Source organism: Megalobrama amblycephala, linkage group LG6 (genome assembly GCF_018812025.1).
Source record: "Megalobrama amblycephala isolate DHTTF-2021 linkage group LG6, ASM1881202v1, whole genome shotgun sequence".
Taxonomy (NCBI): Eukaryota; Metazoa; Chordata; class Actinopteri; order Cypriniformes; family Xenocyprididae; genus Megalobrama; species Megalobrama amblycephala.
The window spans coordinates 5,411,276-5,428,336 of NC_063049.1; the positions used below are offsets into that span (position 1 = coordinate 5,411,276).

The 17,061-nt window shown below is 39.4% G+C and overlaps 1 protein-coding gene across 7 annotated transcripts in view; it reads left to right on the top strand.

Annotated features, from left to right (window-relative positions):
* The window catches only part of zmp:0000001200 (dedicator of cytokinesis protein 9), a 115,513-nt gene that overhangs the window by 87,608 nt on the left and 10,844 nt on the right, over positions 1 to 17,061 (top strand). For all 7 annotated transcript variants that reach the window (XM_048192705.1, XM_048192703.1, XM_048192704.1 and 4 more), the window contains exons 31-45: positions 113 to 291; positions 379 to 492; positions 2,854 to 2,956; positions 3,959 to 4,083; positions 6,953 to 7,067; positions 7,192 to 7,258; positions 7,379 to 7,426; positions 8,151 to 8,293; positions 12,003 to 12,118; positions 12,222 to 12,359; positions 12,538 to 12,720; positions 12,848 to 12,961; positions 13,594 to 13,809; positions 13,891 to 13,948; positions 15,282 to 15,388. In XM_048192705.1, coding sequence (XP_048048662.1) covers positions 113 to 291; positions 379 to 492; positions 2,854 to 2,956; positions 3,959 to 4,083; positions 6,953 to 7,067; positions 7,192 to 7,258; positions 7,379 to 7,426; positions 8,151 to 8,293; positions 12,003 to 12,118; positions 12,222 to 12,359; positions 12,538 to 12,720; positions 12,848 to 12,961; positions 13,594 to 13,809; positions 13,891 to 13,948; positions 15,282 to 15,388 — 1,826 coding nt within the window. The remainder of the gene's footprint in view (positions 1 to 112; positions 292 to 378; positions 493 to 2,853; positions 2,957 to 3,958; positions 4,084 to 6,952; positions 7,068 to 7,191; positions 7,259 to 7,378; positions 7,427 to 8,150; positions 8,294 to 12,002; positions 12,119 to 12,221; positions 12,360 to 12,537; positions 12,721 to 12,847; positions 12,962 to 13,593; positions 13,810 to 13,890; positions 13,949 to 15,281; positions 15,389 to 17,061) is intronic.

Sequence of the window (17,061 nt, forward strand, 5' to 3'; positions counted from 1 at the left end):
CAGCAAACATTCAGTTTAAGATGACTTAAAATGATTTAAAATGAGAGAGAACGAACATTAGAATAAGCCAAAACAACAACAAATCAGAATATTTCTTGTGTTTTGGGCCCAGATCTTCAGCTGGACTACTCTCTAACCGATGACTTCTGTAAGAATCACTTCCTGGTGGGTCTGTTGCTGAGGGAGGTGGGTGGAGCCATGCAGGAGTTCAGAGACATCCGTCAGATCGCCGTACAGGTGCTGAAGAACCTGATGATCAAACACGCCTTCGACGACCGCTACTCCTCCAAGGTGAGCGCGCACTCGTGCGTCTGCTGCGTCGTGTGCTGTTTTGCTACTGTACTGAATACGAGCCGCGTGTGTGTGTGTGTGTTTCAGGGTCAGCAGGCTCGCTTGGCCACGCTGTACCTGCCTCTGTTCAGTCTGCTGCTGGAAAACGTCCACAGGCTCAACATTAAAGATGTGGCTCCTGTAACCAACCAGACCAACATGGTGAGACTGCCACCTAGTGTTTGTTTCAGGCTGTGTCATATTCAACAGATCACCAGAGGGATTCTTGGTCCAAACCTGTGTGACTTTCTTTCTTCTGAGGAACACAGTCGAAGATATTTGTAAGAAAAGTGTTTTTTGAAAGTCAGTGAAGAAAGTCAGTTTTTTGAGACTCAGGAAGACTTGCACTGAATTTATTCATTTAGATTTTCATTTGATTCTCTGTTATTAAGAAGACTTATTAAGTTGCATGTGTTTACACTTGCTTGGGGTTAGTAAGATTATTTTGTTACACTTTATTTTAAGGTGTCTTTGTTACACTGTAATTATACCTTTAAGTACTGAGTAATATTAAAGGGTTAGTTCACCCAAAAATGAAATTTCTGTCATTAATTACTCACCCTCATGTCGTTTCACACCCGTAAGACCTTCGTTAATCTTCAGAACACAAATTAAGATAAATCCGATGGCTCAGTGAGGCCAAAGACTATAGAATAACACAAGACGTGTCACTCGTATTGTTTTGAATGGGAGAAAGTGTAACGCGCAATATGGCGGAATAAGTCCCGCCTTCTAAATAAGAGCCAATCGCCGACTGGTAAAGTCATCGTGTCACTTCAGCGGCCGTTAGAATCACCGGTTTCTATAGAAACCTCTGAAGAGACACGCATTTAGGTCTGCGTTTGCGCATTAGCTTGATCCAGCCTGAAAAATACAGTTTTTTTTTGTCATGATTCGAGCGTTTAGAAACTAAATTTATGAGCCGGTTGTTGTTAGATTTCATTGGTGATTTCAAATATGAAATTTAATCGTAAGGTTGGCGAACAGTTTTGGAGAATTTGATGTTTCCCCATTCAAAGAGATTGCATGATGCCCAGGATGCCCGAGAGGCGTTTCAAAGATGGCCGCCGAGTCAAATGACTTGTCTCAAAGGGACTTTGGTGAGGCCTCCATAGGGAGCAATGTCACTTCCTCTGTCAAGATCCATTAAGGTACTAAAAACATATTTAAATCAGGTCATGTGAGTACAGTGGTTCAATATTAATATTATAAAGCGACGAGAATACTTTTGGTGCAGCAAAAAAACAAAATAACGACTTCTTTAGTGATGGCCGATTTCAAAACACTGCTTCAGGAAGCTTCGGAGCACAAATGAATCAGCGTGTCGAATCATGATTCGGATCACGTGTCAAACCGCCAAACTGCTGAAATCATGTGACTTTGGCACTCCGAACCGCTGATTCATAACGCTCCGATGCTTCCTGAAGCAGTGTTTTGAAATCGACCATCACTATATAAGTCGTTATTTTGTTTTTTCGCCGCACCAAAAATATTCTCGTTGCTTTATAATATTAATATTGAACCACTGTACTCACATGAACTGATTTAAATATGTTTTTAGTACATTAATGGATCTTGAGAGAGGAAATGTCATTGCTCCCTATGAAGGCCTCACAGAGCCATCGGATTTCAACTAAAATATCTTAATTTGTGTTCCGAAGATGAATGAAGGTCTTACGGGTGTGGAACGACATGAGGGTGAGTAATTAATGACATTATTTTCATTTTTGGGTGAACTACCCTTTAAGTAACTACATGTACTTACTATAGGGTTCGGGTTAGGGTTAGTTGCCTGTAATTATGCATCATTTATAGTTATTACTATAGTAACTTCATGTAACATATGTAACAATGACACTGTAAATTTTTTTTTTTTTTTTCTGAAAGGAATGAATACTTTTATTCAGCATGGACACATTATATTGATCAGATGTGACAGTAAAGACATTAATAATGTTTACCAAAGATTTCTATTTCAAATAAATGCTGTTCGTTTGAAATTTCTATTCATCAAAGAATCCTGAAAAATAAAATGTATCACAGTTTCTACAGAAATATGAAGCAGCACAACTGTTTCCAACACTGATAATAATCAGAGATGTTTCTTGAGCATCAAATCATCATATTAGAATGATTTCTGAAGGATCATGTGACACTGAAGACTGGAGTAATGATGCTGAAAATTCATTTTACTATATATTCACATAGAAAACAGTTGTTTTACATCATAATAATATTTCACAATATTACTGTATTTATGATAAATAAATGCAGTACAATCTAACCAACTTCAAACATCACATATCCATTGAAAAAGGATCTTAGAATCAATATTTGTCAGGAAGTGTATATTTCTATTCAGCCCTCACTTTTGCTAATGTAATTCTTAGAGAAAGAAACAAGGTCTGAACATATACTAACATGCTTACAAAAAGATATGCATTGCTGTACAGTGAGTGAACTGAATACAGATTAGCAGGTCAGTGCTTGATCTTCATACTGATTTCTCTTTTATTGCTTCAGAATGGCCGTGATGATCATGTGATGACGACACCTACTAAAAACATGGTCAGTCCGGTGGACGGCAGTCTGCATAAAGAGGTGCTCGGAGTGATTTCAGGAACAGGTGAGACCCTCTGCGTTCACACTGTGTCTTAACCAGCGACAGTTTACAGAAACGATTAGTTTGATTGTCCTCACTGAACACTGAAAATGCTGTGCAACATGACAATCACAACCAAACGTACTGGAAAATAACCCTATAAAGCCTACGGTATATACAGTGTTTGATAAATGATCAACATGATCAAAACTTTACTGATAAATCTCCTACAGTCCTTCTGTCGTCTGATTGACAGTTTAGACTCTTTTATCAAGTAAAAGCCTATTAGTATAATATAAAGTAAATGTAAGAATCACTGTGATATTGTTAGTAATATTTCAAGATGAACACTTACTGGACTGAAGCGACTCAGGTTCACTTGATTATCGTTTATTAGAAAAATCTCAAATATGATCATCAGGCTTTTGAGGAAGGTTTATTTGTTCATCTGTCAATCATCATTGTACTGCATTATATGTTTTAAAACTATAGAGCTTTGATCATAAAACTAAACATTAATTATCATCTTATTAAGACGTATTATTGGCAGATGTAGAGTGAAGACTGACTTTTATAAGCATTTTATGATTAGTCACTATACTGTTATAAGCATCTCATTGATTTACATTACGAGAAGATATTTGACCATATAAATATCAGCATCTGAACCCAAATTGCATATTTTTGCTCAGTTTGAGTCTCTGAATAAAACTGAGCTGTTTTTCCTCCTTGAGTCTGAGCTTCAGATTCTCACTATATCAAACTATACGAGACACAAAATCCCGATCTATCAAATATGACACTCAACATGAAGCACATGCAAACCTTTTTCATATTTTGTACACAAAAATATACATTTTTAAAATATTCTTTATTATAAAAGTTCAATAAACTGTTCCATTTCAAACAATTATTATTTTGATAATGTCAGGCTTTACATGGTTAAAATAATTGCATCAGACCATTGTAGTGTGATGACTGACTGCGTCCAGTGTATTGATGTGTGTGTGTGTGTGTGTGTGTCAGTCTCTCCTCACACTCCCGGCGTCAGCTCTGTTCGACACACTGACTCACGGGGCTCCCTCATCAGCATGGACTCTGGAAACGGCCTATCAGAGCGCAGCATCGACAAGCCACACCCTCTAGACAAGGTACCGCTCACATGACCTGATTGAGTACAGTATATCTGATGAACCGTTACAGTGTTTTGCATTTATGTGTGTAGTGTGTGTGTGTAGGGTGTGTGTGTGTGTGTGTGTGTGTGTGTGTGTGTGTGTGTGTGTGTGTGTGTGTGTGTGTGCTAACCTGTGGTTGTGTGTCTCCTGCTGTGGCGGCTCTCAGCGGGACGGGTTCACGCGCCGTCACTCCGCCAGCGTTCTGCGTTTCTTTACTGACTCAGAGGAGACGCCGCTCTCCGCACGTCTCAAACGTCAGACCATGGACTTCTCTCTGCTGTCGACACCGTCTGACCAACACACACACCCTACACAAGTATTACATCGCTTCTGACCTCTGACCCCTGCTAGTACCGCTCACATTTGACCTCTCACCCTGCACTGTCCCAGTGTGTGCGTGTGGCTTCACTGATCCTCCGCTCCTCAGCCACAGGACAGTGACTGGCACAAAGCTTGGTGATTTTTGTGGCTCTGGCTGTGTGAACACATACACAAAAAATGTGGATATGATTGGAAAAGACTAAATGGTCATAAAGAAAAATCATTTTGTCTTAAAAAGTGGTGGGGACCGTGGTGCCTTGTATTAGGGTGGAGGGGGGCTACGCTGGAAAAAATAGCTCTGTTCGTTGATCTGTTGGGTGACCAGGTTCAGCACATCAGTGTTTGAATGGAGAAACAGGGCGGATCTTCTGCCTAAATCCACAGAGGCGCTTCCAGTCACAGGAAGCTGAGTCAGTAAATATGCTGACTGGAGGAATGCTGTGACATGATCTTTGATGATCTTGTCTTTGCTTGCCTTTAAATTAGTCCAGAAACAGTCCTTCAGTCTCCATGTCTGTAGCCTCATGATAAATGAAGTGAATAATGCTGTTTCCACCGCCTGCGGTCTCACTGCCGACCTGCTGGCAGGATCATGGGAGATGTTCTGGCCAGAGCTGTGCTGTGGTAGATGCATTAGCACATAGACCAGTGTGTGTGTGTGTGTGTGTGTAGAGCTGCTCTCCTCCCTGTCTGTGACGTCCTATAGAGAAAGAGCTATTCCTGCTCACACAGTGCATTACTGCTTCTGTATCATGGTCTTTAGTGTGTGTGTGTGTGTGTGTGTGTGTGTGTGTGTGTGTGTGTGTGTGTGAGTGTGTGTCATGTGTGAGAGTGTGGATGTGAGTGAATGAGGATGTGTGTGTGAGTATTTACAGTTGCCCCAAAAAATCTCTGGACACTTAAGCCACACTTTTTTTTTTTTTTTTTTTGCAGTAGATCAAACCAAATTCAGTTTGATTTGAAAAGAGATTGCACAAACACCTCGCAAACAAAAAAAATGATATATAAAAAAATTTAAAAATAAAAATATGTTTGTTAGGTTTGAAATGGTAAAACAATAGATATACTGTTCAAAATAAAGACAAAAACTATTGTGACACTTTGTTTCTGGTCATGTTTGTGTGAGTGTGTTAATCAAAACTAAACCTTTTAAATTGTGCATTGAAAATTAACTTAATACTAATAAAAATGACAAAATCACATTACACTAATCCAAAATAGTAATAAATGCTATAACGGTATATAAATAATACAAACCCGATTCCAAAAAAGTTGGGACACTGTACAAATCGTGAATAAAAAAGGAATGCAATGATGTGGAAGTTTCAATATTTTATTCAGAATACACGTCTGACAAGACAACGTCTGGATGGGAGCATATGTTGTTCTAGAACTTGGATATACCTTTCAGCATTGATGGTGCCTTTCCAGATGTGTAAGCTGCCCATGCCACACGCACTCATGCGACCCCATACCATCAGAGATGCAGGCTTCTGAACTGAGCGCTGATAACAGCTTGGGTTGTCCTTGTCCTCTTTAGTCCGGATGACATGGCGTCCCAGTTTTCCAAAAAGAGCTTCAAATTTTGATTAATCTGACCACAGAACAGTTTTCCACTTTGCCACAGTCCATTAAATGAGCCTTGGCCCAGAGAAAACGCCTGCGCTTCTGGATCATGTTTAGATATGGCTTCTTTTTTGACCTATAGAGTTTTAGCCGGCAACGGCGAATGGCACGGTGGATTGTGTTCACCGACAATGTTTTCTGGAAGTATTCCTGAGCCCATGTTGTGATTTCCATTACAGTAGCATTCCTGTATGTGATGCAGTGCCGTCTAAGGGCCCGAAGATCACGGGCATCCAGTATGGTTTTCCGGCCTTGACCCTTACACACAGAGATTGTTCCAGATACTCTGAATCTTTGGATGATATTGTGCACTGTAGATGATGATAACTTCAAACTCTTGGCAATTTTTCTCTGAGAAACTCCTTTCTGATATTGCTCCACTATTTTTGGCCGCAGCATTGGGGGAATTGGTGATCCTCTGCCCATCTTGACTTCTGAGAGACACTGCCACTCTGAGAGGCTCTTTTTATACCCAATCATGTTGCCAATTGACCTAATAAGTTGCAAATTGGTCCTCCAGCTGTTCCTTATATGTACATTTAACTTTTCCGGCCTCTTATTGCTACCTGTCCCAACTTTTTTGGAATGTGTAGCTCTCATAAATGAGCCAATATTTGGCATGACATTTCAAAATGTCTCACTTTCAACATTTGATATGTTATCTATATTCTATTGTGAATAAAATATAAGTTTATGAGATTTGTAAATGATTGCATTCCTTTTTTATTCACAATTTGTACAGTGTCCCAACTTTTTTGAAATCGGGTTTGTACTAGAATTAAACTGAATGACATTGGTGAAATGTTTAATACGTTGCACAGAGCTCAGAGAAGCGTGGCTTGAGTGTCCAGTGCTGTCGTGTCTGTGGAGCTCTGATGTCTTGTGTTCTCGCTCTCAGTGTCACGCTGCTGGAGTCCTGGGCTCTTCTTTACTCCGATGCGACAAACTGGACCAATCTGAAGTGAAGAATATGTTGATGTGCTTCCTGCACGTGCTGAAGAGCATGTCTGAAGGTACATACACACACACACACACACACACACACACACACACACACACACACTGAGATGATATGAAGTTGCTTCAGCTGTATTGTAGTATGTCTGTTGTTTGATCAATGTGTTTGCCGTGTGTTAGATGCTCTGTTCAACTACTGGAATAAAGCTTCACCAACAGACCTGATGAACTTCTTCAGTCTGCTAGAGTAAGTGCTGCACACACACACACACACACACACACACACACACACACACACACACACACACACACACACACACACACACACACACACCAGTCTCATCATTCTTTTCTCATCTTTTTTCAGAGTGTGTCTTCATCAGTTCAGATACATGGGGAAGAGACACATTGTCAGGTAATGTCTAAAAGTGTTATCAAGCCCACTGAATCATTCCCAGACTTAATGTCTGACAACAATGGAAGCTCTTGGGAGAGAACTGTCAGGAGACTTTTTTCTTTGCACAAAAGCGGACCATGGTACAAGAGTACTACCAAAGCAATGTTTTAAGTGTGAAAATATAGCAAAAGAAACTCTCTGAAACACTCAGGCCTTACTTTAACCCCTTCATTTCATGATGAATGATGTTTTGTTAAGAGAAGAGGAGAAGAAATGCCAAGCAAAACTGTGAGAAGAGTGACACTTTCATCTCACACAGTAAGACTGAACGTGCGGAAGTGAAAAGCGTTGTTGTTGTCCACACTGAAACTTCCTACTGCAGCCAAAGAATCTCCGTTAACCTTTCCCAAGCCCCATATTAACAAAATATAGACCATACTCTGATCTCATGAGACCAAATCAATCATTTTGGATTTAACAGCATCCAATATCTACTGTATGGCATTGTGCAGTGAGAAGATCCTGGTGCCCACAGTGATGTTCAGTGGTGCTGAAGTTCTTGTATCGGGATGAATGAGTTGTGCTGAATCAATGTGTCATGAATTCATACACTGTTGTGTGATGTAATACAAAATCTTCAAACAGAAGATGCTCTCTTTTACCTTCTACAGAAGTGTTATTGTTGTCAGTGAGTGTTTATTTAGTTTCTGAAGTTCATGTTTGATTTGGGCTCTGTCATCAGGACTCTGGAGGGATCAGGATCCGGGCCGGTGGCTCACGAGCGCCGCTCTCAGACTCTCCCTGTGTCCCGCAGCAGGACAGGAGCCTTACACATGAGACTGCAGCAGCTCAACAGTCTGGACAACTCCTACACCTACAACCACAGTGAGACACACATGAACACACATTCTCACGCTCACACACGCATTCACACACACAAACTTCATCTGTTCATTTCATCTTCAGCTCTCTTTTATATTTGAATAAAATACGATTCCTTGTATTTTAACATTTAACATGGACAAAATTGACTTCATTTATGAGATCAAATGAAACTGGTTAAAGTTATTTAACACAAATTTAATGGAATTTACAGAATATGTAAATATCAGTGAATTCAAATTTTGAGATTAATTTGAGATCAACCCTATAAAGCCTTCTGTATCATATCTGATGCACAAAATTTAAAGGCCTTTAAATGATCAACATGATCAAAGCTTTGCTGATAAACCTGTCACACACCATCTCCAGTAACACTTTATTTTAGGGTCTTTTAACTAGTTGCTTTTTAGCCATGTATATTACTAGAATATTGGCTGTTTATTAGTACTTATTCAGCACATATTAATGCCTTATTCTGCATGATCATATTCTACATTCTTAATTGTACCCAATACCTAAACTCAACAACCTTACTAACTATTAATAAGCAGTAAATTAGGAGTTTATTGAGGGAAAAGTCATAGTTCATAGTTTATATGTGTTCCCTATACTAAAGTGCTACCCAATCTCCTACAGTCCTTCTGTCATCTGATTAATAGTATGAACTTTATCAAGTAAAAGTCTTTTAGTGTAATTGCTCAAAAAATTAAAGGAACACTTTGAAAACACATCAGATCTCAATGGGGAAAAATATCTATACTTATATGGACTGGATAATGTGTTAGGAACAAAAGGATGCCACATTGTTTGATGGAAATGAAAATGATCAACCTACAGAGGACTGAATTCAAAGACACTCCGAAAATCAAAGTGAAAAATGATGCAGCAGGCTAGTCCATTTTGCTGAAATTTCATTGCAGCAACTCAAAATGGTACTCAGTAGTTTGTATGACCCCCACATGCTTGTATGCAACATCGGGACATGCTCCTAATGAGACGACGGATGGTGTCCTGGGGTATTTCCTCCCAGATCTGGACCAGGGCATCACTGAGCTCCTGGACAGTCTGAGGTGCAACCTGCTGGCGTCGGATGGACCGAAACATAATGTCCCAGAGGTGTTCTGTTGGATTTAAGTCAGGCGAGCGTGGGGGCCATTCAGTGGTACCAATTCCTTTATCCTCCAGAAACTGCCTACATGAGGCTGGGCATTGTCGTGCACCAGGAGGAACCCAGGACCCACTGCACCAGCGTAGGGTCTGATAATGGGTCCAAGGATTTCATCCCGATACCTAATGGCAGTCAGGGTGCCATTGTCTAGCCTGTAGAGGTCTGTGCGTCCCTCCATGGATATGCCTCCCCAGACCATCACTGACCCACCACCAAACCGGTCATGCTGAACGATGTTACAGGCAGCATAATGTTCTCCACGGCTTCTCCAGAAACTGCTCTCATCTGTGAAAAGCCCAGGGCACCAGTGGGGATCTGCCAATTCTGGTGTTCAATGGAAAATCGAGCTCCACGGTGCCGGGCAGTGAGCACAGGGCCCACTAGAGGACGTCAGACCCTCAGGTCACCCTCATGAAGTCTGTTAATGATTGTTTGGTCAGAGACATTCACACCAGTGGCCTGCTGGAGGTCATTTAGTAGGGCTCTGGCAGTGCTCATCCTGTTCCTCCTTGCACAAAGGAGCAGACACCGGTCCTGCTGATGGACCTTCTATGGCCCTGTCCAGCTCTCCCAGATTAACTGCCTGGAATTGTCTCCTGGAATCTCCTCCAGGCTCTTGAGTCTGTGCTGGGAGACACAGACAACTTTCTGGCAATGGCACGTACTGATGTGCCGTCCTGGAGGAGTTGGACTGCCTGTGCAACCTCTGTAGGGTCCAGGTATCGCCTCATGCTACCAGTAGTGACACCGACCATAGCCAATTGCAAAACTAGTGAAAAACAGTCAGAAAAGACGATGAGGTAAAAAAATGTCAGTGGCCTCCACCTGTAAAATCATTCCTGTTTTGGGGTCGTCTCATTGTTGCCCATCTAGTGCACCTGTTGTTAATTTCATTCAGCTGAAACTGATCAACAACACTCTCTGCTACTGAACTGACCAGATCAATATCAGAGGAGTTTAACTGACTTGATGCTATTCTCTGATTAAAAAGTGTTCCTTTATTTTTTTAGCAGTGTACAAACGTCCTTCAGCTTGTTCTTCGTGTGTCTTTCTGCTGTCAAATCTGCACTGATTTTTATCAAATAAACTTAAGAATCACTTTAATATTGTTAGTAATATTTCAAGATGAACACATACCCATTCATTAGAAAAATCATGAGTATTAAATATCTCACTAAGACATATTATTGGCAGATACAGAGTGATGACTGAGATATATATAAATACACCAATCAGGCATAACATTATGAGCACTGACAGGTTTTTGAGATGGCTAGACGACTGGATCAGAGCATAAACTCCAAAACTGCATCTCTTGTGGGGTGTTCCCGGTCTGCAGTGGTCAGTGTCTATCAAAAGTGCTCCAAGGAAGGAACAGTGGTGAACCGGTGACAGGGTCATGGGCGGCCGAGGTTCATTGATGCACATGGGGAGTGAAGGCTGGCCCGTGTGGTCCGATCCAACAGACGAGCTACTGTAGCTCAAATTGCTCAAGAAATTAATGCTGGTTCTGATAGAAAGGTGTCAGAATACACAGTACATCACAGTTTGTTGCGTATGGAGCTGCATAGACCAGTCAGGGAGTCCATGCTGACCCCTGTCCACTGCCGAAAGAGCCTGTGAGCATCAGAACTGGACCACGGAGCAATGGAAGAAGGTGGCCTGGTCTGATGAATCACGTTTTCTTTTACACCTCGTGGATGGCCGGGTGCGTCACTTACCTGGGGAACACATGGCACCAGGATGCACTATGGGAAGAAGGCAAGCCGGCGGAGGCAGTGTGATGCTTTGGGCAATGTTCTGCTGGGAAATCTTGGGTCCTGCCATCCTTGTGGATGTTACATGGACACATACTTTGTTGCAGACCATGTACACCCTTTCATGGAAACGGTATTCCCTGGTGGCTGTGGCCTCTTTCAGCCGGAAAATGCTCCTGACACAAAGGAAAAATGGTTCAGGAATGGTTTGAGGAGCACAACAAAGAGTTTGAGGTGTTGACTTGGCCTCCAAATTCCCCAGATCTCAATCCAATCGAGCATCTGTGGGATGTGCTGAACAAACAAGTCCGATCCATGGAGGCTCCACCTCGCAACTTACAGGACTTAAAGGATCTGCTGCTAACATCTTGGTGCAGATACCACAGCACACCTTCAGGGGTCTAGAGGAGTCCATGCCTCGACGGGTCAGGGCTGTTTTGGCAGCAAAAGAGGGACCAACACAATATTAGGAAGGTGGTCATAATGTTATGCCTGATCGGTGTATGTTTTAAAACTACAGAGCTTTGATTATAAAAACTAAGCATTTAAATATTATCTTACTAAGACATATTATTGGCAGATATAGAGTGATGACTGATATTTATATCATTTGATGCATTTATATGCATTTTATCTAACTATTATTTCGTATGTCAGGTTTTACTGGGTTAACTGCGTTAAATCTATTGACAGCCTTAAAACATCTTAAACATTCTCATTTGTTTAATTACATTCACAGTTATTTGTTTTTATAACAAATCACTTTAATTAGCATTATTCTGTGTAGCTTACAGTCATTCAGACGCTGATGTGTTGAATCAGTCTCTGTTGGAAGGAAACATTGCTACAGAAGTTTGTCTAACAGTTCTGGACACACTGAGCATCTTCATCATGGGGTTTAAGGTCAGACATCAACCATCATCATCACCATCATCATCACCTGCCTTCTCGAGTGCTGCTTGTGACATCAGTGTGTGTGTGTGTGTGTGTGTGTGTGTGTGCTCAGACTCAGCTAAGTTTGGATCACGGTCACAATCCCCTCATGAAGAAAGTGTTCCAGGTTCATCTCTGCTTCTTACAAATTAACCAATCAGAGACGGCCCTCAAACAGGTCTTCACTTCCCTTCGCACCTTCATCTACAAGGTGAGTGTGACGCACGGCAGTAGAATAAGTGCATAGATGGACAATTCATAAAAAAATGAAGATTCTGCCATCATTTACTCACCCTTCATGTCCTTTCAGACCTGTATGACACAATTAAATCCAATAAATAAGTGTTGAAAGTGTTTTCCTGTCTGTGATGTGTGATGTTTGTGTCCAGTTCCCGTGTACGTTCTTCGAGGGCCGTGCGGATATGTGCGCGTCCTTCTGCTACGAGATTCTGAAGTGCTGTAACTCCAAACTGAGCTCCATCCGCAGCGACGCGGCTCATCTGCTCTACTTCCTCATGAAGAGCAACTTCGACTACACCGGACGCAAATCCTTCGTCCGCACGCACCTGCAGGTGGAGTAACGCCACGTTCATCGTGTGACCCTGACATCACAGTGGACGAATGTGTCTGGATCATTTCATCCAGTCTTTTGAAGCAGCATGTGATGTTGTCATAACTGTGTGATTTGTGATTCCTCAGGTGGTGATTGGCGTCAGTCAGCTGATCGCTGATGTCATCGGAATAGGAGGGACGAGGTTCCAGCAGTCGCTGTCAGTCATCAACAACTGTGCCAACAGTGACAAAACCATCAAAGTTAGTTACATTCAAATGCACTCATACACAAACACTAGATCAGACACAGAGCCGATTATGGAGGAAGTGATGTAGTTTACAGTGGATCCAAAAGTATTCACATTGTTTTTTTTAGAAGATCCAAAGCAGGAGTTCTTCTCTATATCAGTGTCAGTGTTTCTGAACTCCCTGAAACTCCTCCATTGTAGTCTTGAGTTTTCTTCACAATATTCCTCATTTAAATAATTCATACACAGAATAAAGGGGCGGGGCCTGGTTGAGTTAGTTAGTAGTGTGTTGAAACTGGTGGTTATGGTAAGGGGCGGGACATTTCCCAAACTCGCTCAAAGCGCTTGACCAATCACAACACACTGATCCAGCCGACCAATCAGAGCACTCTGAGCTTTTCAGAAGGAGGGGCTTCATAGAGACAGGAAGTAAACAGAGCGTTACTGACAGACTGGGAAGAGAGGAGCTGCAACAATGGAGAATATGAGGAAAATAATCAACATTCAAGCAGGAAAACCTGTTCTAGTAGAGCCCAAAACAACATCAAGACTTTGTAAAAAAGAGTATAGTAGGTTCTCTTTAAGTTCTACGCAGACTGTGACAGTTACACACAGTCGTCACCCGTCTCCTTCATTCTCCTGTAGAGCACAGCATTCCCGTCGGATGTGAAAGACCTGACAAAGAAGATCCGGACCGTTCTGATGGCCACGGCTCAGATGAAGGAGCACGAGAGAGACCCGGAGATGCTGGTGGACCTTCAGTACAGTCTGGCCAAGTCTTACGCCAGCACACCTGAGCTCCGCAAGACCTGGCTGGACAGCATGGCCCGTATCCATGTGAAGAATGGAGACCTCTCTGAGGTACACACACACACACACACACATCTTCATGCATGCGTAACATACTGTGGAGCTCATGTTGTCTGGTTTGGTTCTCTGCAGGCAGCCATGTGTTATGTGCATGTTGCAGCGCTGGTGGCCGAGTACCTGAGGAGGAAAGGTTAGACACACAGATTCCTTATTCCTTCCATTTTCGGAAGGCCAAACAAAGGGGTTTTGTTTTCGCATGCAAACACACAGTGACAACACTACAATTCACTGAAGCCTCATCTTCTCTTTTTGCATATGCCTTTGGGCGGCATTTTGCTAATATTTCACTTTGTGACATGTTTGAGGAACTAATATCTGGGCGTTTTAGGCAGGTCTGGATCAGCGTTCTCTGCTAGATAGAACAAATCCCTTTGTGGGAAACTATGAGCTTTGTAACTTTGCAGATCTTAAACATGCACAAACAGATGCATTAAACACCAAAGGAAAACATTAAAAAATATCATATTACCCCTTTCATATGATTTCATGAGTCTCTTCAGACCTTTGAACTGTACATGATTTATGAGCTTCTACAACTTTTGACCTCCTAACTGAACTCCTTTCCACAAATTGACCATAGAAATAAAAACAGGATAAATACAAATGAATAAAATAATAAGTGCAACCATAATCAAAGTACTTAAAGTGCAAATAGAGACCAGATTTTTCTTCAATCATGATACAGAGCTGAGAGATGGTTACAACTACACAGCCCAGCCTAAGATAGCTTTCATATTGGGAGATATTTGCATGCATCAGGGAGCCGCTTTCAAAATGCGCGGTATTGACATCTCGTTTGAATGCGCGCTTGTGTTTTACTTTCTCGATCGTGCGTACTGTGTGAGTAGGGACATTTATCAGACCCTTTTAGGCTCTGTTGTGCAACAAATTGGGAGATATTTGCATGCATGAAAATAATGGTGTTCAACTGAATTAAATGGTTTTTATTTCTATAAAAAGCAAAACGTCAGTGGAGGTGTAATGTAAACGTAACGGTGGCATATTCTATCCTAATTTCACCCTCACACTCCCATCATGGCAATATCACGAGATTTATCACCTCGATAAGAAATCTCATCACATTTTAATCTCGTGGCACAAGATCTCGTCAATTATTACTTTTGGAGATCCTGCTGTCTGGTCTATAATGGCTGAGAATACTTCCGTTAGTTTTAAATCCAAGGACACACGTGTAATTACTCTTAATGATTAGTAGTATATGAAAGATTCCCATATCAGTCTTGTTTCTTTTCATCATATCTCTCGTTTTTCTCTCTGTCTGATAAAGCCCCTGCTGATATAAGTTATCACTCACGTTTTGCTGCACTTCTAAGAATTAAGGCTTAATCAGCAGGACAGCAATGATCACCGTTTCTTTAGACTGTTATATTGGCTGATTTTGAAGTGCTTCAGGAAACCGTCTGTGTTTCCAGATGTGAAGTGTTTTTTGTGTGTTTGTGTAGGCATGTTTAAACAGGGCTGTTCAGCGTTCAGAGTGGTCACACCAAACATTGATGAAGAAGCGTCGATGATGGAAGATGTGGGGATGCAGGATGTTCACTTTAATGAGGTGAATATCTGTCTGAAATTGCTGGATTCATTTTTAGGAATATTGAATGTGTATATCTTTAGTAAAGAGCACTGCTGCAGAAATAGACCTCAGATTTCCTCCACATATATTTTACTATCACAGCCAATCAGAACATTTGATGTTTAATATTTATTTGTGAAGTACTATAAGATTTGACTGATCGACAGAATGTCACGCATGTTTGTCACGTCTCACCAGGTTAGGATACAGTATTATATTGTCTTTGTAGATTTAGTTCAATATTAGTACAATAAAAGAGGGAAGCAATAAGCGAATGTCCCTGTAACTGATGGTGATTATCAGTGAGCTTTTATCACTGACTGATACTCAAGCATCGTTTCTGCACTTTGACTGAGAGATAAAACACTAATAAGTTCACAATCATCAGCCTTCAGTCGTCTGAAGCAGGGATACTATAGTCAACCAAAACTAAAAACATAAATACATTTCCAGTTTCGTTACTTGACATCAAATAAACGTTAACTGAAATAAAATATAGTATAATATAAATTTAAACCAGTTGCCAAAGTAAATTTTTTTTATTTAGTTTAACTTAATGCAGTGTTATTTTTTATTTATTATAGTTTTATTAATTATTTTAATTGAGCTTGTTAATTTTAATTACATTTTTAGTAATTTTGTTATGTGATTTTGTAATTTTATTGTTTATAGTTGTTTTTTTAATATTGCTATTGAGGTTTAATTTATATTTATATATAATTTATATTATATTTTATATTCAGTTTTAGTTTTAGTCAGTTTTAGTTTTTAATTATTTACAGTTAATAATTTTAGTACTTCAGCTTATTTCAGTTTATTGCCAAGGAATCTACTAACTAATATTCAACTAATATTTATATTTTAATTTATTTTATTTCAGCTTTATTTCAATTAGCAGAAATGTTTTGAATAGTTTTAGTTTTTGTTAATAATAATAACCCTGACTTGATGTACTAAAATAAAAGAATAATATAAAATATAATCTAATATTAGAAATAGATAATAATATATACATAATAATGAATATTAAAATATAAAATATAATTTAATAATAGAAGTAAATAATTATATAATTAATGTATAATGATATAAAATCTAATCTAATATTAGAAATAGATAATAATATATACATAATAATTAATAATAAAATATAATCTAATATTAGAAATAGATAATAATATATACATAATAATTAATAATAAAATATAATTTAATAATAGAAATAAAAAATATATAAATAATGTATAATGATATAAAATATAATCTAATATTAGAAATAGATAATAATATATACATAATAATTAATAATAAAATATAATTTAATAATAGAAATAAAAAATTATATAAATAATGTATAATGATTAAAACAAATTATTTAAAAATATATAAAAAAATATGTAATAATAGAAATAGAAAATAATATATATAATGTAAAATATGTAAAACTATATAAACATTTGAATAAACAATAATTAATAAAACTGACAAAAACAAACAAAATTTGAAAACAAGAAAACAGAAAATGCAAAAATTAAAAATATAAAATTATATATATATATATATATATATATATATATATATATATATCTCACTGATATTAACTTGAGTAGAATTGACTTCATGCACTGACAATCACCAAAACAGCTGCTGAT